This window comes from Mobula birostris, chromosome 10 (genome assembly GCF_030028105.1).
Source record: "Mobula birostris isolate sMobBir1 chromosome 10, sMobBir1.hap1, whole genome shotgun sequence".
In the NCBI taxonomy this organism is placed as follows: Eukaryota; Metazoa; Chordata; class Chondrichthyes; order Myliobatiformes; family Myliobatidae; genus Mobula; species Mobula birostris.
The window spans coordinates 20,526,924-20,553,934 of NC_092379.1; the positions used below are offsets into that span (position 1 = coordinate 20,526,924).

Consider the following 27,011-nt stretch of genomic DNA (forward strand, 5'->3'; position numbering starts at 1 on the left):
TTTGGGCACGCAGGGTTAAAGTACCATACATCAAAGTTGCTGATGAACGCAGCAGGCCAGGCAGCATCTCTCGGAGGAGGTACAGTCGACGTTTCGGGCCGAGACCCTTCGTCAGGACATTGTACGGGGTTAAAGTACATTGTTTTTCATAAAGAAACACAACAATGGGAGGTGTGAATATTGTAATCAACAAGACATAATCAAGAGGGGATGGACGATTTAAAAGTTATCTCAATACGATTTAACATTAACAGCATTTTGCAGGAAGGATCAGAGGATTATTGCTTTAAATAATAGTTCTATTACTTCAGAGCACAGATCTTTTTATATAAAAATGATATATAAATGATAGTGGGTGAGCATCTGGGGGACAGTGACCACCGCTCCCTGGCCTTTATAATTATCATGGAAAAGGATAGAATCAAACGGACAGGAAAATTTTTAATTGGGGAAAGGCAAATTATGAGGCTATAAGGCTAGAACTTGCAGGTGTGAATTGGGATGACGTTTTTGCAGGGAAATGTACGATGGACATGTGGTCGATGTTTAGAGATCTCTTGCGGGATGTAAGGGATAAATTTGTCCCGGTGAGGAAGATAAAGAATGGGAGGGTGAAGGAACCATGGGTGACAAGTGAGGTGGAAAATCTAGTCAGGAGGAAGAAGGCAGCATACATGAGGTTTAGGAAGCAAGGATCAGATGGGTCTATTGAGGAATATAGAGAAGCAAGAAAGGAGCTTAAGAAGGGGCTGAGAAGAGCAAGAAGGGGGCATGAGAAGGCCTTGGCGAGTAGGGTAAAGGAAAACCCCAAGGCGTTCTTCAATTATGTGAAGAAAAAAAGGATGACAGGAGTGAAGGTAGGACTGATTAGAGATAAAGGTGGGAAGATGTGGCTGGAGGCTGTGGAAGTGAGCGAGGTCTTCAATGAATACTTCTGTTCGGTATTCACCAATGAGAGGGAACTTGATGATGGTGAGGACAATATGAGTGAGGTTGATGTTCTGGATCATGCTGATATTAAGGGAGAGGAGGTGTTGGAGTTATTAAAATACATTAGGACAGACAAGTCCCCGGGGCCTGACGGAATATTCCCCAGGCTGCTCCACGAGGTGAGAGAAGAGACTACTGAGCCTCTGGCTAGGATCTTTATGTCCTCGTTGTCCACGGGAATGGTACCGGAGGATTGGAGGGAGGTGAATGTTGTTCCCTTGTTCAGAAAAGGTAGTAGGGATAGTCCGGGTAATTATAGACCAGTGAGCCTTCCGTCTGTGGTGGGAAAGCTGTTGGAAAAGATTCTTAGAGATAGGATCCGTAGGCATTTAGAGAATCATGGTCTGATCAGGGACAGTCAGCTTGGCTTTGTGAAGGGCAGATCGTGTCTAACAAGCCTGATAGAGTTCTTTGAGGAGGTGACCAGGCATATAGATGAGGGTAGTGCAGTGGATGTGATCTATATGGATTTTAGTAAGGCATTTGACAAGGTTCCACACGGTAGGCTTATTCAGAAAGTTAGCAGGCATGGGATCCAGGGAAGTTTGGCCAGGTGGATTCAGAATTGACTTGCCTGCAGAAGGCAGAGGGTGTTGGTGGAGGGAGTACATTCAGATTGGAGGATTGTGACTAGTGGTGTCCCACAAGGATCTGTTCTGGGACCTCTACTTTTCGTGATTTTTATTAACGACCTGGATGTCGGGGTAGAAGGGTGGGTTGGCAAGTTTGCAGACGACACAAAGGTTGGTGGTGTTGTAGATAGTGTAGAGGATTGTCGAAGATTGCAGAGAGACATTGATAGGATGCAGAAGTGGGCTGAGAAGTGGCAGATGGAATTCAACCCGGAGAAGTGTGAGGTGGTACACTTTGGAAGGACAAACTCCAAGGCAGAGTACAAAGTAAATGGCAGGATACTTGGTAGTGTGGAGGAGCAGAGGGATCTCGGGGTACATGTCCACAGATCCCTGAAAGTTGCCTCACAGGTGGGTAGGGTAGTTAAGAAAGCTTATGGGGTGTTAGCTTTCATAAGTCGAGGGATAGAATTTAAGAGTCGCAATGTAATGACGCAGTTCTATAAAACTCTGGTTAGGCCACACTTGGAGTACTGTGTCCAGTTCTGGTCACCTCACTATAGGAAGGATGTGGAAGCATTGGAAACGGTACAGAGGAGATTTACCAGGATGCTGCCTGGTTTAGAAAGTATGCATTATGATCAGAGATTAAGGGAGCTCGGGCTTTACTCTTTGGAGAGAAGGAGGATGAGAGGAGACATGATAGAGGTGTACAAGATAATAAGAGGAATAGATAGAGTGGATAGCCAGCACCTCTTCCCCAGGGCACCACTGCTCAATACAAGAGGACATGGCTTTAAGGTAAGGGGTGGGAAGTTCAAGGGGGATATTAGAGGAAGGTTTTTTACTCAGAGAGTGGTTGGTGCATGGAATGCACTGCCTGAGTCAGTGGTGGAGGCAGATACACTAGTGAAGTTTGAGAGACTACTAGTCAGGTATATGGAGGAATCTAAGGTGGGGGCTTATATGGGAGGCAGGGTTTGAGGGTCGGCAGAACATTGTGGGCCGAAGGGCCTATACTGTGCTGTACTATTCTATGTTCTATGTTCTGTGTTCTAAATGATAATGATATATATACATATATACACACACACACACACACATATATATATACACACACACACACACACACACACACACACACACACACACACACACACACACACACACACACACACACACACACACACACACACACACACACACACACACACACACACACACACACATACATATTTAGTGAACCAGACGTCCCACCTTCCGGTTTCTATCCTTGCCGCCGTTGGTTAAAAGGACCGACGGTCCTCCCACCCATCTTTCACGGGATTAGAGAAACATGCAGACCGCCTGTCGCTATTGGTTGATTGGTGGTCCGCACGTTGCCACCCATTGGTTTGCGCGCCTGCCGTCATACGACGTGCTCTACCATTGGTCAATTTTTTTTAAAAAAACGTGCTGAGATTGAATCGCATGAAAACATTTCGGAAAGGTCCATTTGGTTCACAAAATTAAAGTGGATGGTTCATCAAAGCTGTAAAAATTTGGAGGTTATAAATTTTATGATTGAACACAGAAAACTTTGGGAACAAAAGCGTAGCAGCCTTACGCCTGCACCGAATGGTGATGTTTACCGGTCATTGCCGTATAAATTATTATTTCCGTACGGTATCTCTGAAGACTCGGGGAACATTGGGAACGAATTTGCTATTTCACGGTCACATGCTTTGATGTTTTGAAAAAAGAAAACTATGCTTAATGGCAGTTGCGATTGTCTTCCAAATACTGAAATGGAGACTTTAGATACCCAAACGCCCTTGCGCTTAGAATAAGCTCTATCTCGAGCGGAACTGGAGACGAAGTAGGGTTGAGATCTTTCATGTGGACTGAAAGACAGAGGGGAGGTGACCGGTGTGAAGAGGCGAGGGAAGGGGTAGAGCAGGTGGTGTCAGGTGATAGGGGCCGCCAGGTGAGCGGGTGTACAGGCGGATGGGGAATGGAATAGTGGCAAAAGGCTGAAGATAATGGAATCTGATGGGAGAGGACGGTGGAGCATGAACTAAAGGGAGGGAGGTGCGGAGGGCAGAGGGGAGGAGTGGGGACGGGAACCAGTGGGATGAGTGTGTGGGTTGTGTCACGGACTGGTATGGAAACACCCTTGAATAGAAAAGCCTACAAAAATGCATGGATACAGACTAGATCATCACAGGTAAAGCCCTTGTTGTTACTGTGAACGAAGTCACCAGAGAGACAGTGAAGCTGGTGGTGATAGAAGTCTTTATTCAGCAAAACAAGCAGCAGAGATCATACTCAGACAGTCTTGGAAGAAGAGGCCTGCCTGACCCAATATTACATGACATTTTTATATGCTAAATATGAAACGTAACAGCAGGACAATTCTGTAGTTACAATGTTACTTAGAATACTCCCTTTGAATTACATATAGTTTTCAAATACCTCCATCTTCACATCCACACTCCATGCACATAAAATGAATGTTAATTCCCACTGACTGTGGACCACATTCATGCACAAGCAGGTATCTGAGGTCGAATTTATCTGAGGGCAAGGAGTTATAGTGAGAGGGACAGAGGGAGAAAAAAAAAGAGAGGAAAAAAATAAGTAAGTAAGAAATAAACAAACAAACAAATAAGGGATGGGAGGTGGGGCATTAACGGAAGTTAGAGAAGTCAATGTTCATGCAGGTTGGAGGCTACCCAGATGGAACATAAGGTGCTGTTCCTCCAACCTGAGTGTGGCTTCATCTTGATAGTAAAGGAGGCCGTGGATAGACATATCAGAATGAGAATGGGACGTTGAATTAAAATGTGTGGCCACTGGGAGATCCTGCTTTCTCTGGTGGACAGCCTTGCTTATCCTCTGGGCTCCCCTCCCCCTTTCTTTCTCCCTAGGCCTCATGTCCCCTGATCCTCTCCCTTCTTCGGCCTCGTATCCCTTTTGCCAATCAACTTTCCAGCTCTTAGCTCAATCCCTCCTCCTCCTGACTTCTCCTATCATTTCGGATCTCCCCCTCCCCCTCCCACTTTCAAATCTCTCACTATCTCTTCTTTCAGTTAGCCTTGACGAAGGGTCTCAGCCCGAAATGTCAACTGTACCTCTTCCTATAGATGCTGCCTGGTCTGCTGCGTTCACCAGCACTTTTTGTGTGTGTTGCTTGAATTTCCAGCATCTGCAGGTTTCCTCGTCTTTCCGTGGTGTCTCAGGAAGGCAGCGTCCATTATTAAAGACCTTCAGCACCCAGGGCTTGCACTTTTCTCACTGTTATCATCAGGTAGGAGATACAGAAGCCTGAAGGCACACACTCAGCGATTCAGGAACAGCTTCTTCCACTCTGCCATCCGATTCCTAAATGGACATTGAAGCTTTGGACGCTACCTCACTTTTTCATATACAGTATTTCTGTTTTTGCGCATTTTTTAATAATCTATTCAATATACGTAATTGATTTACTTGTTTGTTTATTATGTTTTATTTTATTTATTATTATATTTTTCTCTCTCTGCTAGATTATGTATTGCACTGAACTGCTGCTGTGAAGATAACAAGTTTCACGTCACATGCTGGTGATAACAAACCCGATTCTGATTCTGATTCTGAACCGGAGGTGATCAGGGAGTTTAAGGTAAAGAACCCTTAGGAACAAGTGATCACAATGTGATTGAGTTCATCTTGAAATTGGATAGGGAGAAAGTAAAGTCTGACATAGCAATATTTCAGTGGAGTAAGGGAAATTACAGTGGTATGAGGAGTTCACCAAAGTAAATTGGAAGGTTCTGCGAGCAGGGATGTCAGCAGAGCAGCAATGCCATGTGTTTCTGGGAAAAATGAGGAAGGTGCAGGACATGTGTATTCCAAATATGAAGAAATACTGAAATGGTAAAATAGTACAACTGTGGCTGATGAGGGAATTCAAAGCTGATGTAAAAACAAAAGAGAGGGCATACAACAAAGCGAAATGATTGGGAAGACAGAGGATTGAGAAGTTTTTAAAAACCTACAGAGAACAATGAAAAGAATCATTAGAAGGGAAAAGATAAAATATAAAAGCAAGCTAGCAGTAATATCAAAGTGGATAGCAAAAGCTTTTTCTAGTATGTAGAAATTAAAAGAGAAATGAGAGTGGATATAGGACCGCTACCAAATGAGGCAGGAGAAATAATAATGGGGAACAAGTAGATGGCAGGTGAATTAAATGAAAATTTTGCATCAGTCTTCACTGTGGAAGACACCAGCAGTATGCCCGATGTTGTAGTGTGGGAAGGAAGAGAAGTGGGTGCTGTTTCTATTACAAGAGAGAAGGCTGAAGACCTAAAAGATCATAAGTCACCCAGACCAGAGAAACTGTACCCTGGCGTTCTGAAAGAGGGAGCATTAGAGATTGTGGTGGCAGTGGAAATGATCCTTCAAAAATCATTGGACTCTGGCATGGTGCCAGAGGACTGGAAAATTGCAAATGTCACTCCACTCTTTAAGAAAGGAGGAAGACAGCAGAAAGGAAATTATAGACAAGTTAGCCTGACCTCAATGGTTGGGAAGATGTTCGAGTCAATTGTCAAGGATGAGGTGACGGAATACTCAGTGACCAAGGACAACATAGGACTAAGTCAGCGCGGTTTCCATCAGGGAAAACCCTGCCTGACGAACTTGTCGGAATTTTTTGAGGAGATTACAAGTAGGATGGATAAACGGGATGTAGTGGATTTCGTATATTTGGACTTTCAGAAGGCTTTTTACAAGGTGCCACACATGAGGCTGCTTAGCAAGTTAAGAGCCCATGGTATTTCAGGAATATTACTAGGATGGTTGGAGCATTGGCTGATTGGAAGAAGTCAGCGAGTGGGAATAAAAGTGGCCTGGGCTGGTTGGCTGCCAGTGACTAGTGGTGTTCCGCAGGGGTCAGTGTTGGGCCCACATTTTTTATGCTGTATATAAATGATTTAGATAATGAAATAGATGGCTTTGTTGCCAAGTTTGCAGATGACACAAAGACTGGTGGAGGAACAGGTAGTGTTGAGGAAACGGGTATGATGCAGAAGGACAGACGGTTTTGGAGAATGGGCGAGAAATGTCAAATGAAATATAGTACTGGAAAATGAATGATCATGCACTTTGGTAGTAGAAATAAATGTGTGGAGTATTTTCTAAACGGAGAAAATCCAAAAATCTGAGATAAAAGGAACTTGAAAGGCCTTTTGCAGAACACCCTATAACCATATAACAATTACAGCACGGAAACAGGCCATCTCGGTCCTTCTGGTCCATGCCGAATGCTTACTCTCACCTAGTCCCACCGACCTGCACTCAGCCCATAACCCTCCATTCCTTTCCTGTCCATATACCTATCCAATTTTGCTTTAAATGACAATATCGAACCTGCCTCTACCACTTCTACTGGAAGCTCATTCCACACAGCCACCACTCTCTGAGTAAAGAAGTTCCCCATCGTGTTACCCCTAAACTTTTGCCCCCTAACTCTCAACTCATGTCCTCTTGTTTGAATCTCTCCTACTCTCAATGGAAAAAGCTTATCCACGTTAACTCTATCTGTCCCACTCATAATCTTAAATACCTCTATCAAGTCCCCACTCAACCTTCTACGCTCCAAAGAATAAAGACCTAACTTGTTCAACCTTTCTTTGTAAATCAGGTGCTGAAACCCAGGTAACATTCTAGTAACTCTTCTCTGTACTCTACTCAGTGCTCTGATTTATGAAGGCCAGCATACCAAAAGCTTTCTTCACCACCCTATCCACATGAGATTCTACCTTCAGGGAACTATGCACCATTATTCCTGGATCACTCTGTTCTACTGCATTCTTCAATGCTGTACCATTTACCATGTATGCCCCATTTTGATTACTCCTATCAAAATATAAAGGTTAACTTTCAAGCAAGTCAAGTCAAATCGTCACTTTTTATTGTCATTTCGACCATAACTGCTGGTACAGTACACAGTGAAAACAAGACAACGTTTTTCAGGACCATGGTGCTACATGAAACAATACAAAAACCACACTGAACCTACATAAAACAACACAAAAACTACACTAGACTACAGATCTACCCAGGACTGCATAAAATGCAGAAAACAGTGCAGGCATTACAATAAATAATAAACAAGACAATAGGCACAGTAGAGGGCAGTAGGTTGGTGTCAGTCCAGGCTCTGGGTATTGAGGAGTCTGATGGTTTGGGGGAAGAAACTGTTACATAGTCTGGTCGTGAGAGCCTGAACGCTTCGTTGCCTTTTGCCAGATTGCAGAAGGGAGAAGAGTTTGTATGAGGGGTGCGTGTGGTCCTTCATAATGCTGTTTGCTTTACGGATGCAGCGTGTGGTGTAAATGTCTGTATTGGCGGGAAGAGAGACCCCGATGTCCTGAAAACTGTGCCCCCTGGTAGGTGATGGGTGGAAGTGACAAAAGGCTGAATATAATAGAATCTGATGGAAGATGAAGTGAGGCCTCAACAGTGTTTTATAAAGTCTCAACATTATATCCTTGTTTTAATATTCCAGTCCTCTGGAAATGAATGCTAACATCACATTTGCCTTCCTCACCACAGACTCAACCTGCAAATTAACCTTTAGAGAATCCTGCTCAAGGGCTCTCTAATTCCTTTGTGCCTCAGAGTTTTGTATTTTCTGTCCACCTGGTCAAGAGTTAAAGCTTTAATTTCTTCTACCAAAGAGCATGACCATGTATTTGCTGACATTGTATTCCATCTGTCAGTTCTTTGCCCAGTCTGCATCTGCTGAAGTCTTTCTGTAGCCTCCCTAAAAAAAAACTACCTGCCCCTCCCCGATGACAAACTCGCCAATAATTTCCTTTCTCTCTCTCTCTCTCTCCCTTCTTGAAGAGTGGAGTGACATTTGCAATTTTCCGGTCCTCCATTCCAGAATCCAGTGCTTCTTGAAAGATCATTACTAATGCCTCTATATTGTCTTCAGCCACCTCTTTCTGAATGTTGTGGTGTACACCATCTGCTCCAGGTGACTCATCTCCCTCAGTTTCTCAAGAATCTTCTCCATGGTAATGGTAGCACACTTCATGACCCCTGACACCTGGAACTTCTACCATGCTGATTGTGTCTTCCACAGTGAAGACTGATGAAATGTATTTATTCAGTTCTTCGGCCATTTCCTTGTCCCTCATTACCACCCTCCCAGCATCGTTTTCCAGTGGGCCAATATGACCTCTCACCTCTCTTTTACACTTCATATATCTGAAGAGACTGTTGGTATCCTCATTAATATTATTGGCTAGCTTACTTTCGTATTCCACCTTTAACTTCTTACAGACTTTTTCAGTTAACTTATGCTGGTTCTCAAAAGCTTCCCAGTCCTCCAACTGTCATGGTCTTGTCCGTGAAGTCCACATTCCGGTTCATTGTCCGGTCCTTCGATCCATATTCCGGGTTTTCCCTGTTTTCCCAGGTTCTATTGGGTGCCTTAATTGAGGCATCTGATTCTCGTTTTTGGCTGGCACATAAATACCTCTCAAACCAAGAATTCTCTGCTGGGCTGTTCCCTTCCCCTTCCTTCTGAAGCCCTGCCTGCATCCCCGTCAAGTTCAACTGCCAGAGTGAGACCGGAGCCTTGCCATGCCAAGATAAGGAACTATTTATTGTTGAGTTTGGAACTATCTCTTTGTGTCCCTGTGTTTAGTGTCTGTGTCAAAGAAGAGTCCTGGCCCTAGCTCCTGTTCCCAAGGAGGGGTCCTGACTCTGTGTAAAGTCCCGGCCCTAAGTCCTGTTCCCAAGGAGGTGTCCTGGCTCTGTGTTCTGTGTTCCAGGCGCTGTGTTCCAGTCCTGTCCAAGTCAAGGCTTTGTGTTCTCATCCAGTCCAGGAGTCCCTTGGCAGTTTACCTCGGCAGTTCCCTCGGCAAGTGTCCTCAGCAGAAAGGGTCCTGGCCCCGCGTCCCAGAAAGGGTCCCGGCCCCGCGTCCCAGAGCCTAACAAAGCCGAGTCCAAGAGCCGAGCCAGACCTAGTCCAAGAGCCACGTCCTGCCCTGGAGTATCTCAAGTCCAAGGCTCTGAGCGTCCAGTTCAAGTCCAAGGCTCTGTGTTCCAAGACCAAGCCTCGTCCAAATCTGAGCTTCGTGCCCTCATCTAGTCCTGGTTCCTCGGCTAGCCCAGGGGTTCCTCGTCCTGTCCTGTAGCCATGTCCTGTCCTTGCCAAGATCTTAATCCCGAGTCCTAGCCCAGACCCGGGTTCCGGTTCTGAGTCCGAGTCCAAACCAAGACCCAGGTTCCGGGTCCTTGTCCAGGTTCTGGTTCCAGAGTTCCATGTTCCTAGTCCAGGCTGCTCGTGCCTAGTTCCCTGTCCGGGTCCTGTGTTTCTAGTCCAAGTCCTAGCCTAGGCCCTGAATCCTAGTCTCATCCAGGGCCTGTGTCAATGTCCAGTGTTGTTTCTTCCTTACTTACCTTCCTATCTCGATAAACCTAGTCTCTGTCTTGCTTTTGGGTCCACCATCCATGCCCAGCTTATAACACTAACTTCTCAATAATTTCTGCTCAGTTATATGCCCTCTCTTTGGCTTTATGTTGGCCTTGACTTTCCTTCTTCGGCATGGCTGAGTCATCTTGCCTTTAGAATACTTTTTCCTTTTTGGAATGTATAGATCTTTTGCCCTCTGAATTGCTTCCAGAAATTCCAGCTATTGTTGCTCGACCATCATCCCTGCCAGTGTTCTTTTCCAATCCATTATAGCAATCAACTCCTCTCTCATGCCTCTATAACTTCCTTTGCTCCACTGTAATAATGATACATCTAACTTTAGCTTCTTCTTCTCAGATTTCACTAATCAATTCCAGTTCATTGTAGAATACCCAATACAGAATAGTCAATCTGCCTGCAAGGATATGGGACCTCTCAGGCTCAGGCGTAACCTATCTCTTTTGTACGTGTTATATCTTCCCCAGAAGAGGTCCTGATAATCCATAAATCTGAACCCATGCCTCCTGCACCAGTTCCTGAGCCAGACATTCACCTGCAAATCAGCCTATTCTTACCCTCATTGACATGTGGCTCAGGCAGCAATCCAATGAGTACTACCCTGGAGGTTCTGTTCCTCAGCTTTGTACCTTGCTTCCTAATATCTCTCTTTGGGACCACCTCACCTTATCTACCTATGTCATTTGTGCCAATATGTACAAAGACTGTGACGAGAGTCCTTGATGTGGATGGTTTGGACTCAATTGCTGGGGTATCTTTGTGCCCAAAACATCGTTACCAATTAGCAGGACCATCCAGAGTCCTTAAAGGGGCTGCACCAGCTATCTGCACTGCGAAGAGTCAGAGTCGAAATTACGGAAGCAGGGACTGTTGGGGGTGCCTCGTAACAGGACCTATTATGTACACTGATTCCTGCCGACCCTGGCTACTTGGAGAGGCAGTGATGAGAGTTGTGGAAGAGAGCAGGATCTCAGATATCTCTATCAGGCACCCAGCACCTCTCCTGGAGTCCGAATAATTCCCAGTCCATGAGGTATTGTCAAATACCCAGAGCAGTACGCAAGTACAAAAGTCTTCTCACCGGGGCAGCGGGGCTCATGGTGGTGGGGCTAAGGGGCTGATGCAGACAGGTTTTAATTTAGAGATTTGGAAGGTGGGATTGATCTTTGGAGTTTTGGGGAGCTGCAAAGTTTCTCTTGTCCTAATCCATTTCTGCTTGCAGCGTTGGATGAAATCTTCAGCCTCAGGGACCCCGACCTCTGCCTCCTTGTATGTAAAGAGAGGCAGAGGATAACCAAACTCACTTGAACGGTGACAACCCATGCGCTGAATGCTGTAAGGTGTTGTAACGGCCCACATCAATGGTCTATATTCATGAGTGGTAGGGGATAGTGATTTCTGACCATCATGCAGTTGAATTCCCTATAATTAATGCATCGTTGCAGGCTCCCATCGTTCTTTTGTGCAAAGAAGAAGCCTGTGCCAGCAGGTGTGGTGGAGGGCTGAATGAAGCCTGTGGCAAGAGCCCCCTTGATATACTCTTCCATTACACTTCTCTCTGGGCCCAAGAGCACATACAATCAACCCCTTGGGGGACAGGTACCGGGCAGCAGGTCTATCGCACAGTTGTGGGGTTGGTGTGGTGGAAGAGTTGATGCCTTTCCCTTGCTGAAGACCTCCTCCAGGTCCTTGTAGATGGAAGCACTTTCGACAGGTTTGGGTGTGCTAACCCCTCGGGACCTTCTTTCGAGGATGACCCCTTTGTTTTTTTAGGTGACAGGGTGACTCAACCAACCTCAGAGTCTGCTCCCTGGGCTCATGAAGCTCATTTGTGGAAACAGGCCAAATTAGAGTCTAAATCCCAATCGAAATCCTCAGGCGACGGCAGCAAGACTTTACTGAGGGTACGTTCCCTCCAGCAAATAGGCTTCAAAGCTCGGCATAATGGAGTCTGTTCCATTACTTGAGACCTGGTGGCTGTGTTCTTAAGCTTAGCTGCAAGTTCCCCAGAATGTTGGGGCGTCTCTTTGGTCCTCTCTTCCACATGATCCCATATCCTCATCTTCAAATCCACAGTGTGTTGCTGGATCCGCCTGGAACCGAGTGGGCAACCGTACAAGACAGTTACAGGCATGGGTTGGCTCGACTTTTGCAGCGGGAGATAAGTTACAGAACCTGGGCTTGTGTACCTCCCTCTGCAATTAGATGCTCAACTTCTTAACTGGAAGACCAATCTGTGCAGATTGACAATAATGTCTCCTCCTCGCTGATGATCAACACTGGGGCACCTCAGGGGTGTGTGCTTAGCTCACTGCTCTACCCTCTCTATACCCATGACTGTGGCTCAGCATTGCTCAAATACCATCCATAAATTTGCTGATGATACAACCATTGTATTGTTGGTAGAATCTCAGATGGAGGTGAGGGGGCGTACAGGAGCGAGATACACCAACCAGGGGAGTGGTGTCACAGCAACAACCTTGCACTCAACATCAGTAAGATGAAAAAGCTGATTGTGGACTTCAGGAAGGGTAAGACGTAGGAACACATACCAATCCGCATAGAGGGAGCAGAAGTGGAGAGACTGAGCAGTTTCAAGTTCCTGACTGTCAAGATCTCTGAGGATCTAACCTGGTCCCAACATATTGGTGCAGTTACAATGAAGGCAATACAGTGAATATACTTGAAGAGATTTTGTCTGAAGAGATTTACTTGAAGAGTTTGAAGAGATTTGGTCTGTCAACAAGAACACTCAGAAACTTCTATTGATGTACTGTGGAGAGCAGTCTGACAGACTGTATCACTGTCTGGTATTGGGGGGAGTACTGCACCGGACCGAAAGAAGGGTTGTAAATTTAGTCAGCTCCAACTTGGGTACGAGCCTACAAAGCACCCAGGACATCTTCAATGAGCGGTGTCTCAGAAAGACAGCATCCATTATTAAGGACATTCAGCACCCAGGGCATTCCTTTTTCTCACTTTTACCATCAGGTGGGAGGTGCAGAAGCCTGAAGGCTCACACTCAGCGATTCAGGAACAGCTTCTTCTCCTCTACCATCCAATTCCTAAATGGCCATTGAACCCTCGAACACTCCCTCACTTGGTTAATATATATTATTTCTGTTTTTGCATGATTTTTAATCTATTCAATGTACACATACTGAAATTTATTTATTTATTATGACCCGGATCTGGGCCGTACCCTCCAAATATCCGGTCCTGCCTCTCGTTTTTTTTGCACTACCTTACTTTCCATTTTCTATTTTCTATTCATGATTTATAATTTCAATTTTTAAAATTTACTATCAATTTGTACTCCAGGGAGCGGAAGCGCAGAATCAAATATCACTGTGATGATTGTGTGTTCTAGTATCAATTGTTTGGTGACAATAAAGTATAAAGTAATTATTTTTTCTTTTATATTATGTATTGCATTGAACTGCTGCTGCTAAGTCAACAAATTTCACAACACATGCCGGTGATAATAAACCTGATTCTATTTCTGATTCTGGATGTCGAACTGACCGATGAATCAATGGGACTGGGAGTAGAGACTGATACCGTCACAGTCCTCCCGATACTGGACGGTCCTAGTAGTCCTGATAGTTACAGCCTGGGACATTCAATCATGCCCACAGAACCTTGTCTCTGTCCTGCTGTCTGAGGAATCTCCTATCATCACTGCATTCCAGTTCCTGAATACATTCTCTCAGTTGCTGCAACTCGGTGCACCTGGAGCGGATGTGTTCACCTGGGAGACTGGAGTCTCCCAGACTTCCCACATCCCACACAGAGTGCAAAACACTGCCCCTGGAGCCATTCCTACTAAACTACTATGCCCTAATAGATGAGGAATGAACTAATGGGAACAGAAAGAGAGAAACCTTATGGTCTTATGGAAGGTGGAGCAGGACTAAACAGAGGAAATCCATGAGACATAATCTCTCACACACAGAGCCTTGCTCACTAATCCTAATCTACCCCAAGGCCATTTGGCCCATCGAGTCATTTTATCATGGCTGATCCATTTTCCCTCTCAGCCCCAATTGTCTGTCTGCTACCCATATCTCTTCATACCCTGATTAATCAAGAATCTATCAACCTCTACCTTGAATATGCCAAGACTTGGCCTCCGCAGCCACCTGTGGCAGTGAATTCATCTTCTAAAATAAACCCCTCTATTCCAAGGCTGTGCCATCTGGTCTTAGACTCTCCAGTCATGGGAAACATCCTCTCCACATCCACTCTTAACATGGCTATTCAACATTTGATCGGTTTCAATAAGGTCACCCTTCATTCTTCTGAATTCCAGTGAGCACGTGAAATGCTCTCCACATGACGAGCCTTTCAATCCCAGAATCATTTTTGAGAATCTCCTTTGAACTCCCCACAATGTCAGCACATTTTTTCTCAGATAAGGGGCCCAAAATTGCTCACAGTACTCCGTTAGGCCTCACCAGTGCTTTGTAAAGCCTCAACATTACATCCTTGCTTTTATCTTGTAGTCCTCTTCAAATGAATGCTGACATCACTTTTGCCTTCCTCACCACCCACTCAACCTGCAAATTAACCTTTAGGGAAGCCCACACAATGACTCCCAAGTTCATTTGCACCTCAGATTTTTGAATTTTCTGTCCATTTAGAAAATTGTCTTTCCTTTTTATTTCTTCTACCAAAGTGCATGACCGTACAATTCCGAACATTGTATTCCATCTGCCAGTTCATTGCCCATTCTACCAATCTGGCTTCGTCCTTCTGTAGCCTCTCTACCTCCTCAAAACTACCTGCCCCTCCACCCATCTTGTATCATGTGCAAACATTGCAACAAAGCCACCAATCCTGTCATCCAAGACTTTGACATTTTATGTTAAAGGGAGCAGTCCCACCACTGGTCACCAGCAGCCAAACAGAAAAGGCTCCCTTTATTCCCATTCTTTTCCTCTTGCCACTTCATCCCTGCTACTGTCTTTCATGTAATACCATGAGCTGTTAACTTGTTAAGCAGCCTCATGTACTGCACATTGTCAAAGGCCTTCTGAAGATCCAAGTACACAATATCCACCAATTCTCCTTTGTCTGTTCTACTTGATATTTCTTCAAAGAATTCCAACAGATTTCTATGGCAAGGTGTTCCTTGAGAAAACCATGCTGACTACAGCCGATTTTATCGTGTGCCTCCAAGTATCCGGAAACCACAACCTTAGCAATCGACTCCAACTTCTTCCCAACCCCTGAGGTCAGAATAACTAGCCTACAATTTCCTTTCTTCTGCCTCTTTCCTTCTTGAAAAGCGACGTGACATTTGGAATTTTCCAGTCTTCCAGAACCATTCCAGAATCTAGTGTTTTGTGAAAGATCATTACTAATGCCTCCACAGTCTCTTCAGCCTAGTAATGGATGCATTACCCACTCCTGCCCCCGACACTCTCGAAGTTCTACCATACTGCTCGTGCCTTCCACAGTGAAGACTGATGGAAAATACTTGTTCAGTTTGTCCATCATTTCCTTGTCCCCTATGACTACCTCTCCATCATCGTTTTCCAGTGGTCTGATATCCATTCTCGCCTCTCTTTTACACTTTATGTATCTGCAGAATCTTTTGGTAACCTCTTCAATATTATTGGCTAACTTACTTTTGTATTCGATGTTTTGCCTCTTTGTTTTTGTAAATTGCCTTCTGATGTTTTTAAAATCTTCCCATTCTAATTTCTCACCAACTTTTGCTCTGTTATATCAACTTCCGACCATAGATATTGGGTTTGCTCATCTATAGTTCCCAACATTTTATTTTTAATTGTAACCCTTCTTGAATTGCTGAACTGAACTGAATTCCTGCTCCCTGTGCAAGGTTTCAGCAATGTTCTAATCTATGATAAGTTCAATTTTTAACCTCACCTGCACATGGTACTGAGAATAATCCAGAGATTACCACTGTTGGGGTCTTCCATTTTAACACATTTTCTTTCTCCCTATATTCACTGCACAGCAGTACATCCATTTTTTCTTCCAATTGTCATTTGATCCAATGTGTGCAACCACTTCTGTTTGCTCACCCTCCTCACTGAGAATGTTCTGCAATCGCTCTGAGACATCCTCATCTGAATAATACTCTATTTGTAATTCCTCATCTCACCTACCCAGCTGATCAAGATCCCACTGTAATTGTTGCTAACCTTCTTCACTCCCTACAATACCATCTGTTTCAGTGTCAGCTGTCATCTAATACTCAGGAATATGGGATCGATTCCCATCAATGAGAGGCTTCCTTCATCCAGGTAACAGCAATCATTTGGATGAGATTGAAAGGAATAATTCTCAGTCCGTCTCTGTGGGAATGCCCCCAAATGCAGTATTGTGCAAAAATATACTTGGATTAGATTTTGGAGAGCCACAAAGTCGTGGAGATTCCCAGTGTCTGGAACACAGGGTGCAGAGCAGGAAGTGAGGAACATGGCACAGATTTGGATATTAGTCTGGTAGCCAGGCCTTGGAGAGTCTCTCCCTCTTACACTGTGATCTCTCTGTCCTTGTCCTTCCTGCTTCTCTCTCTCTCCTTCCACCTTCCCTTAGCTCATTTCAAACTTTTCAAACCTCCAATCTGCTGCCTCATTTCTCCCTCCCACTCCACAGAGCACAGGGTCAGATGCTGGCTCTGACAAGCTGCCTGCACTTTGTACAAACAGACTGTCGGAGCCATTAGCTGAGAGAGAGAGATGCAGAGACACAAACAGGAAGCAGAAGGCAATGCTGTTACAGTGAGCAGTGAAGGGTGTAAGATATGCTGGAGGACTGGCAGCACGAAATCAGGGAGGGAAAGAAGGAGTGGGCAGGTCAGTGTTGGGAACTGACATTCCCAGAGGGGAGCAGAGGCCAGTGACAAGGTAAGGTCCTCAGTTGTTGCACATCCTGGCTTTCTAGTTGGCTGGAGCGTGAGACTGGGAGGGAGACTGGTTGCTGAGCAAAACATATGGAATCAAGAAGCTGAGTTTGTGACGTAGATAGCTGAGTTCAGGTCACATCACGGCCGCGGGGATGTTTAAAGTCAGTTGATTAAACATGTAACTGTGACTTAATTCTTAATTAAATTTGGAGCTGGTCCCAAGTCATCTCCTTTTCCTGCAATAACGTCCCCAGTATCTGATTCAGTGCCATGCACCCTCATGACCTGCTCTGCACTCCAGGTTATGGGCACAGGGAAACTCCTACAACCCGTGATCTTGGGTGCAGTTTCTAAAATCTGCTCCGTATATTTCCCCATATGACTGAACATGGTGCATCCCTGAGATGTGGGGTTTGGAATCTGAGTCTCGGATTCTTCCAAATAACTGATTTTAAGTTATTTCTCACACGTGGGAATCACAACCTTCCCTAAAGTCAATCGTGCATTCCCAATCTCTGTCGTATTCCCTCATGAACTAAGTTGAGAATTAAGCACAATTTCTGGTTCTGTGGAGGGGTATTTTCCCCAATGTCTTGTTGTTCATAGTTTTACAGAAACATAGAAACATGCAGCACGATACAGGCCCTTCGGCCCACAAAGCTCTACTGAGCATGTCCCTACCTAAGAACTACCTAGGCTTACCCATAGTCCTCTATTTTTATAAGCTCCATTTAGCCATCCAAGAGTCTCTTAAAAGACCCGATCATTTCCACCTCCACCACTGCCGCCGGCAGCCCATTCCACACACTCATCACTCTCTGCGTAAAAAACTTACCCCTAACATCTCTCTATACCTGTTTCCAAGCACCTTACAACTGTCCCCTCTCATGCTTGCCATTTCAGCCCTGGGGAAAAGCCTCTGACCATCCACACGATCAATGCCTCTCAGTATCTTGTACACCTCTATCAAGTCACCTCTCATCCACCATCATTCCAAGGAGAAGAGGCCGAGTTCACTCAAGCTATTCTCAAAAGGCATGCACCCTAATCCAGACAACATACTTGTAAATCTCCTCTGCACCCTTTCTATGGTTTCCACGTCCTTCCTGTAGTGAGGCGACCAGAATTGAGCACAGTTCTCCAAGTGCAGTCTGACCAGGGTCGTATATAGCTGCAACATTACCTGTCGGCTCTTAAACTCAGTCCCACGATTGATAAAGGCCAATGCACTGTATGCCTTCTTATCCACAGAGTCAACCTGCATAAGCTTTGAGTGTCCTCTGGACTCGGACCCCAAGAGCCCTCTGATCCTCCACACTGCCAAGAGTCTTACAATTAATACTATATTCTGCCATGATATTTGACCTACCAAAATGAACCACCTCACACTTATCTGGGTTGAACTCCATCTGCTACTTCTCTGCCCAGTTTTGCATCCTATCAATGTCCCGTTGTAAACTCTGACAGACCTCCACACTAACCAGAACACCCCAAACTTTGTGTCATCAGCAAACTTCATAACCCATCCCTCCATTCCTCATCCAGGTCATTTTTAAAAATCACGGAGTAAGGGTCCCAGAACAGATCCCTGAAGCATACCACTGGTCACCGACCTCCATGCAGAATGTGACCTGTCTCTAACCACTCTTTGCCTTCTGTGGGCAAGCCAGTTCTGGATCCACAAAGCAATGCCCCCTTGGATCCCATGCCTCCTTACTTTCTCAATAAGCCTTGCATGAAGTACCTTATCAAATGCCTTGCTGAAATCCATATACACTACATCTACTGCTCTTCCTACATCAATGTGTTTAGTCACATCCTCAAAAAATTCAATTAGGCTTGTAAGGCACGACCTGCCCTTGACAAAGCCATGCTGACTATTCCTAATCATATTATACCTCTCCAAATGTTCATAGATCCTGCCTGTCAGGATCTTCTCCATCAACTTACCAACCACTGAAGTAAGACTCACTGGTCTATAATTTCCTGGGCTATCTCTACTCCCTTTCTTGAATAAGGGAACAACAACTGCCACCCTCCAGTCCTCCGGAACCTCTCTCGTCCTCATTGATGATGCAAAGATCATTGCAGAGGCTCAGCAATCTCCTTCCTCGCCTCCCAAAGTAGTCTGGGGTACATCTCATCCGGTCCCAGCGACTTATCCAACTTGATGCTTCCCAAAAGCTCCAGCATATCCTCTTTCTTAATATCCACATTCTCAAGCTTTTCAGTCCACTGCAAGTCATCCCTACAATCACCAAGATCCTTTTCCGTAGTGAATACTGACTAGTGAACCCAAGCCTGTAGACCCCAGCCTCCATGTCTGAAGACCAAGACCCCAGCCTGCAGTCCCAAGCCTCTAGACCCCAGCCACATCCTGCCTGTAGTCATGTCATGTTCTTGCCTGGTTCTGGAGCCCGAGCCCGAGGCAAGACCCAGGTTCTAGCTCCTTGTCCAGTCTCTAGATCGGGGCCCAAGCCCAAGTCTGCGTTCTTGTCCCTGCTCCTTGTCTGTACCCTGTCACATTCCTAATCTAGTCAAGTCCTGTTCCTTGCCTGTGTCTTGCATTTGGGTCCATTCCCAACGCCCCCATTGAGACAACCACTGAGAGACCTGACACCTGACCAGGTTCATTTCCCAATACCAGATCAAGTACAGCCTCTCCTCTTGTAGGCTTGTCTACATATTGTGTCAAGAAACCTTCCTGAACACACCTAACAAACTCCACCCCGTCTAAACCCCTCACTCGAGGGAGATGCCAATCAATATTTGGGAAATTATAATCTCCCGCCACAACAATCCTGTTATTGTTACTCCTTTCCAGAATCTGTCTCCCTATCTGTTCCTTGATGTCCCTGTTACTATTGGGTGGTCTATAAAAACACCCAGTTGAGTTATTGACCCCTTCCTATTACTAATTTCCACCCACAGAGACTCCGTAGACAAACCCTCCATGACTTCCTCCTTTTCTGCAGCCATGACTCTATCTCTGATCAGCAGTGCCACGCCCCCACCTCTTTTGCCACCCTCCCTATCCTTTCTGAAACATCTAAAGCCTGGCACTTGAAGTAGTCATTCCTGCTCTTGCATCATCCAAGTCTCTGTAATGGCCACAACATCTTAACTTCAACTGCTGATCCATGCTTTAAGCTCTTCCACTTTATTCATAATACTCCTCACATTAAAATAGACACATCTCAAACCATCGGAGTGAGTGCATCCCTTCTCTATCACCAGCCTATTCTCTCTTTCTCACTGTCTCCAAACTTTCTCTTTTTGTGACCCAACCTCTCTTTCCCCCGTCACTTCAGTTCGGTTCCCACCCCCCAGCAATTCTAGTTTAAGTTCTCCCCAATAGCCTCAGCAAACCTTCCCACCAGAATATTGGTCCCCCTTGGATTCAAGTGTAACCCGTTCCGTTTGTACAGATCACACCTGCCCCAGAAGAGGTCCCAATGATCCAGAAATCTGAATACCTGCCCATTGTCTATTCCTGGAGTACATTCCTTCAATATCTGTGCCTTCCTCCAATGTCTGTCCCTTGGACTTACTCTGCTCAAATAAATGCTGGTGTTCATCACTGAGACAGCTGTTGTATTCTCTTCTATTCTTGGTTTGCATTAAATAGTAACTGTTTATGTTTTCTGCTTCGACTGTGTTTACCCCAGTATCTGTTGTATTTTCCTGCATTGACATACTTTTTCAGAAAGCTCTGTGCTGCTGACATCACATTAAAACATGTACATGGTCGATCTCCAGTTCTGAGTCACCTGTACTTGTACCAACAGCTCCACACTCTCTGATGGGGGATGCTGCAGGATGCACAAAGTTTCCTTCAGCTAAACACCGAGCAGGCCAAAGCCTTTGGTCCCCACAGTGAGTTCTGTTCCAGGGCACTGATGCTGTTGAGTCACTTTTCAGTGATGTGAGAACAGAAATTCAGGCTGACTTGGCTGTTCACTGTAGTACAGAGGGACAGAGCTGCTGCCTTTCAGCTGAGACATTGAAGGGAGATTGTGTGTGCAATGGAGAAGCTCCTGTACCCACATTTTTCTATGATATGGAGTGGGGAGAATTCGGATAATGTGTTGAAATATGGATTGAGACACTCATTATGAAACATTCCATCAACATCTTGCTCTGGGATGTATAACAAGGTTCTGAGAAACTCTTCCAATGAGCCTCTGTGTTTTCCTGAATATCTTTCTCAGGGTGCAGCACCCCAGTGTTCCCACTGTGAGAAATTCCTTATGAACATGAGCAGTACATGTGGGGCTACACTCATATATTACTGGCTGGAAATCTCTCCGATATTTGTCCCGGGATGCATTACCCACTCGTACGTGGAGGCAGATGGAGTCTCTGCAGTGATGAGGGAACTAAGATGGGCTGAATGGCTTCCCTCCGTTTTATCAACTCCAGTCACTTCATGTTCTCCTTTTCTTTGTTTTTAATGAATACAATTTCAAATCATGACATGACATAAACTCCAGTGGAAAACTGGAAGAAAAGCTATAGGCAATGACTTCCACAACATTTGATTTACAGAATTTGACAGAACATCCTCCACCACACTCCCCCTCCCCATGTCAACTTCTTGCTCCATAACAATAATAACCACTTCCTCAACTCCCTCTTCTCCATCACTAAACACACCCCCATTCCCCTGCTCCCCATTCCCAAGCCTTAACCCTGCCTTTCTCTCCCCTCCTGTAAACCCCCTCCAGTGTCACATATCCTGCCATTTTCCCAATGTATCATCCACCGCTGTCCCTCCGCCCACCGAACCGGCTCTGTGCCCCCATTTCCCATCTGGCATCCCCGGTACATTTAGAGGTTTATTTCCTGAAATGAGCAGTTGCAGTGCAGTAGCCTCAGATTGCCGAGTGAATGAGATGGAGACTCCATTTCCAAACATCGCAGCCACACGGGGATCTCTTGACTGAATGTGGGGCGTGTGTCTGCTGGTCACTGCTGAACCTGAAATATAGACAGGAGAGTATGATATTGTGTGACAAGGTGCAGCACAGACATTAACCTGTGAGGACCACATTGATGATGTACAGGTCATTGCAGAGGCTCAGCAATCTCCTCTCTCGCCTCCCACAGTAGTCTGGGGTACATCTCATCCGGTCCCGGCGACTTATCCAACTTGATGCTTTCCAAAAGCTCCAGCACATCCTCTTTCTTAATATCTACATTCTCAAGCTTTTCAGTCCACTGCAAGTCATCCCTACAATCATCTGCTCTCAGGATGAGGCTTTTCATTCTAGGACAAGGGAGATGTCCTCCTTTTTTAAAGAAAGGGGCTTCCCTTCCTCCACTATCAACTCTGCTCTTAAACGCATCTCCCCCATTTCACGTACATCTGCTCTCACTCCATCCTCCTGCCACCCCACTAGGAATAGGGTTCCCCTGGTCCTCACCTACCACCCCACCAGCCTCCAGGTCCAACATATTATTCTCCGTAACTTCCGCCACCTCTAATGGGATCCCACCACTAAGCACGTCTTTCTCTCCCCACCCTCTGTGCTTTCCGCAGGGATCACGCCCTATGCGACTCCCTTGTCCATTCGTCCCCCCCATCCCTCCCCACTGATCTCCCTCCTGGCACTTATCCGTGTAAGCGGAACAAGTGTTACACATGCCCTTACACTTCCTCCCTTACCACCATTCAGGGCCCCAAACAGTCCTTCCAGGTGAGGCGACACTTCACCTGTGAGTCGGCTGGGGTGATATACTGCGTCCGGTGCCCCCAATGTGGCCTTTTATGCATTGGCGAGACCCGACGCAGACTGGGAGACCGCTTTGCTGAACACCTACGCTCTGTCCGCCAGAGAAAGCAGGATCTCCCAGTGGCCACACATTTTAATTCCACATCCCATTCCCATTCTGACATGTCTATCCACGGCCTCTTCTACTGTAAAGATGAAGCCACACTCAGGTTGGAGGAACAACACCTTATATTCCGTCTTGGTAGCCTCCAACCTGATGGCATGAACATCGACTTCTCTAACTTCCGCTAATGCCCCACCTCCCCCTCGTACCCCATCTGTTACTTATTTTTATACACACATTCTTTCTCTCACTCTCCTTTTTCTCCCTCTGTCCCTCTGAATATACCCCTTGCCTATGCTCTGGGTTCCCCCCCTCTCATTGTCCCTGTCCCATGATCCTCTTGTATCCCTTTTGCCAATCACCTATGCAGCTCTTGGCTCCATCCCTCCCCCTCCTGTCTTCTCCTATCATTTTGGATCTCCCCCTCCCCCTCCAACTTTCAAATCTCTTACTCACTCTTTCTTCAGTTAGTCCTGACGAAGGGTCTCGGCCTGAAACTTTGACTGCACCTCTTCCTAGAGATGCTGCCTGGCCTGCTGCGTTCACCAGCGACTTTGGTGTGTGTTGCTTGAATTTCCAGCATCGTCAGAATTCCTGTTGTTTGCGCCTATAATCACCAAGATCCTTTTCCGTAGTGAATACTGAAGCTAAGTATTCATTAAGTACATGTGCTATTTCCTCCGGTTCCACACACACTTTCCCACTGTCACACTTGATAGGTCCTATTCATTCACGTCTTATCCTCTTGCTCTTCACATACTTGTAGAATGCCTTGGGATTTTCCTTAATCCTGCCCGCCAAGGCCTTCTCATAGCCCCTTCTGGCTCTCCTAATTTCCTTCTTAAGCTCTTTCCTGTTAGCCTTATAATCTTCTAGATCTCTAACATTACCTAGCTCTCTGAACCTTTCATAAGCTTTTCTTTTCTTCTTGACTAGATTTACTGCAGCCTTTGTACACCACGGTTCCTGTACCCTACCATAACTTCCCTGTCCCATTGGAATGTACCTATGCAGAACTCTACACAAATATCCCCTGAACATTTGCCACATTTCTTCCATACCTTTCCCGAGAACATCTGTTCCCAATTTAAGCTTCCAAGTTCCTGCCTGATAACCTCCTAATTCTCCTTACTCCAATTAAACACTTTTCTAACTTGCAACACACATAAAAGTTGCTGGTGAACGCAGCAGGCCAGGCATCATCTTCTCGGAAGAGGTGCAGTCGACGTTTCAGGCTGAGACCCGTCGTCAGGACTTTTCTAACTTTTTCCTTTTTCTCGCCAATACTATTGTAAATGAGATAGAATAATGATCACTATCTCCAAAATGCTCTCCCACTGAGAGATCTGACACCTGACCAGGTTCATTTCCCAATACCAAATCAAGTAGTCTCTCCCCTTGTAGGCTCATCTACATATTGTGTCTAGAAACCCTTCTGAACACACCTAACAAACTACACCCCATTTAAACCCTTTGCTCTGGGGAGATGCCAATCGATATTTGGGAAATTAAAATCAACCACCACGACAACTATGTTATGATTACACCTTTCCACGATCTGTTTCCCTACCTGCTCCTCGATATCCCTGTTATTATTGGGTGACCGAAAAAAACACCCAGTAGAGTTATTGACCCCTTCCTGTTCCTAACTTCCACCCACAGAGACTCCGTAGACAATCCCTCCATGACATCCACCTTTTTTGCAACCGTGACACTATCTCTGATCAACAGTGCCACGCCCTCACCTCTTTTGCCTCCCTCCCTGTCCTTTCTGAAACATCCAAAACCCGGCACTTGAAGTAACCATTCCTGTCCCTGAACCATCCAAGTCTCTGTAATGGCCAACATATCATAGCTCGAAGTACTGATCCACGCTCTAAGCTCATCCGCTTTGTTCACAATACTCCTTTCATTAAAATAGACACATCTCAAACTGTCGGTCTGAGCGTGTCCCTTCTCTATCACCTGCCTAACCTCCCTCACACACTGTCTCCAAGCTTTCTCTATTTGTGAGCCAATCGCCTCTTCCCCAGTCTCTTCAGTTCGGTTCCCACCCCCGAAAAATTCTAGTTTAAACTCTCCCCAGTAGCCTTAGCAAACCTCCCCGCCAGGGTATTAGTCCCCTGGGATTCAAGTGCAACCCGTCATTTTTGTACAGGTCACACCTGCCCCAAAAGAGGTCCCAATGATCCGGAAATCTGAATTCCTGCCCCCGCTCCAATCCCTCAGCCACGCATTTTTCCTCCACCTCATTCTATCCCTATACTCACTGTCACATGGCACAGGCAGTAATCCTGAGATTACATAGAACATAGAATAGTACAGCACATTACAGGCCCTTCGGCCCACAATGTTGTGCCGACCCTCAAACCCTGCCTCCCATATAATCCCCTACCTTACATTCCTCCATATACCTGTCCAGTAGTCTCTTAAACTTCACGAGTGTACCTGCCTCCACCACTGACTCAGGCAGTGCATTCCACACACCAACCACTCTGTGAGTAAAAACCCTTCCTCTAATATCCCCCTTGAACTTCCCACCCCTTACCTTAAAGCCATGTCCTCTTGTAATCAGCAGTGGTGCCCTGGGGAAGGGGTGCTGGCTATCCACTCTATCTATTCCTCTTAATATCTTGTACACCTCTATCATGTCTCCTCTCATCCTCCTTCTCTCCAAAGAGTAAAGCCCTAGCTCCCTTAAACTCTAATCATAATCCGTACTTTCTAAACCAGGGAGCATCCTGGTAAATCTCCTCTGTACCCTTTCCAATGCTTCCACATCCTTCCTATAGTGAGGTGACCAGAACTGGACACAGTACTCCATGTGTGGCCTAACCAGAGTTTTATAGAGCTGCATCATTACATCGCGACTCTTAAACTCTATCCCTTGACTTATGAAAGCGAACACCCCATAAGCTTTCTTTATTACCCTGTCTACCTGTGAGGCAACTTTCAGGGATCTGTGGCCATGTGCCCCCAGATCCCTCTGCTCCTCCACACTACCAAGTATCCTGCCATTTACTTTGTACTCTGCCTTGGAGTTTGGCCTTCCAAAGTGTACCCCCTCTAACTTTACGGTCCTGCTTCTCAACTTCCTTCCTAACTCCCTGTAATTTGTTTTCAGGACAATATGTACCACGACCTCTGGCTGTTCTCCCTCCCACTGCAGGATATCGTGGACGCGATCTGAAACATCCCGGACCTTGGCACCTAGGAGGCAAACTACCATCCGAGTTTCTTTCCTGCGTCCACAGAATCGCCTGTCTGAACCCCTAACTATAGAGTCCCCTATCACTACTGCCTTTCTCTTCCTTTCCCTACCCTTCTGATCCACAGGGCCAGACTCTGTGCCCGAGGCATGGCTGCTTCCCCCAGGTAGGCTGTCCCCCCCACCCCCAACAGTAATCAAACAGGAGTACTTATTGTTCAGGGGGACAGCCACAGGGGTACTCTCGAGTACCTGGCTCTTCCCCTTCCCTCTCCTGACTGTGACCCACTTGCCTGGCTCCTGTGGCCTTGGTGTGATCACCGGCCTATAACTATTTTCTATCACCTCCTTGCTCTCCCTGACCAGACGAAGGTCATCAAGCTGCAACTCCAGTTCCCTAACGCGGTCCCTTAGGAGCTGCAGCTCGACACACCGGGTGCAGATATGGCCGTCCGGGAGGCTGGCAGACTCCAGGACCTCCCACATCTGACACCGAGCACAGAACACCGGCTTCACACACATACCTCCTTTCTACAATTAGCACAGGTAAACCTACCTCACCTCATCCCATTACTGCCTAAACCCGTTGAGCTTAAGCCCTCTCACTCCGCTGCCCGCTGGATATGGCAGTCTTTAAACATTTCCTGCTCTACCGGCAGACATCACGCGCCTGCGCAGTCTTGCCTCTCTTTACCCTGAGTAGTAAAACGCCTTCGCTCCAGAAATCCTCAGCCGTTCCACTCGCAGCCTTCTTGCTTAGAAAGTAGTCTACACTTTATCATATCTGCCACTTCTTTGCCCATTTTTAAAATCTGTCTAAGTATTTCTGTAGCCTCTCTGCTTTCTCAACTCTATCTGCCTTTCCACCTCTCTCAGTATCATCCACAAACTTGGCCATAAAAGCCATCAATTTTGTAATCCAATTCACTGACATTTTACATGAAAAGATGCAGTCCCAACACAGACCCTTGTGGAACATCACGAGTCACCAGCAGCTAACCAGAAAAGGCTCCCTTTATTCCTACTTTTTGCCTCCTACCAATCAGAGAATGT

General features: G+C 45.9%; 1 long non-coding RNA gene and 1 gene segment (V, D, J or C); one reads left to right on the top strand and one right to left on the bottom strand.

The window, feature by feature from the left end:
- The window catches only part of LOC140203903 (uncharacterized), a 110,417-nt gene that overhangs the window by 21,851 nt on the left and 61,555 nt on the right, over nucleotides 1-27,011 (top strand). For both annotated transcript variants that reach the window (XR_011887417.1, XR_011887416.1), the window contains exon 2: nucleotides 5,087-5,202. This is a non-coding gene — a long non-coding RNA (uncharacterized lncRNA). The remainder of the gene's footprint in view (nucleotides 1-5,086; nucleotides 5,203-27,011) is intronic.
- LOC140203894 (immunoglobulin heavy constant gamma 4-like) overlaps nucleotides 21,351-27,011 on the bottom strand; it is a 135,048-nt gene continuing 129,387 nt past the window's right edge. Inside the window, 1 exon segment of the C gene segment in view lies at nucleotides 21,351-21,892. Coding sequence covers nucleotides 21,881-21,892 — 12 coding nt within the window.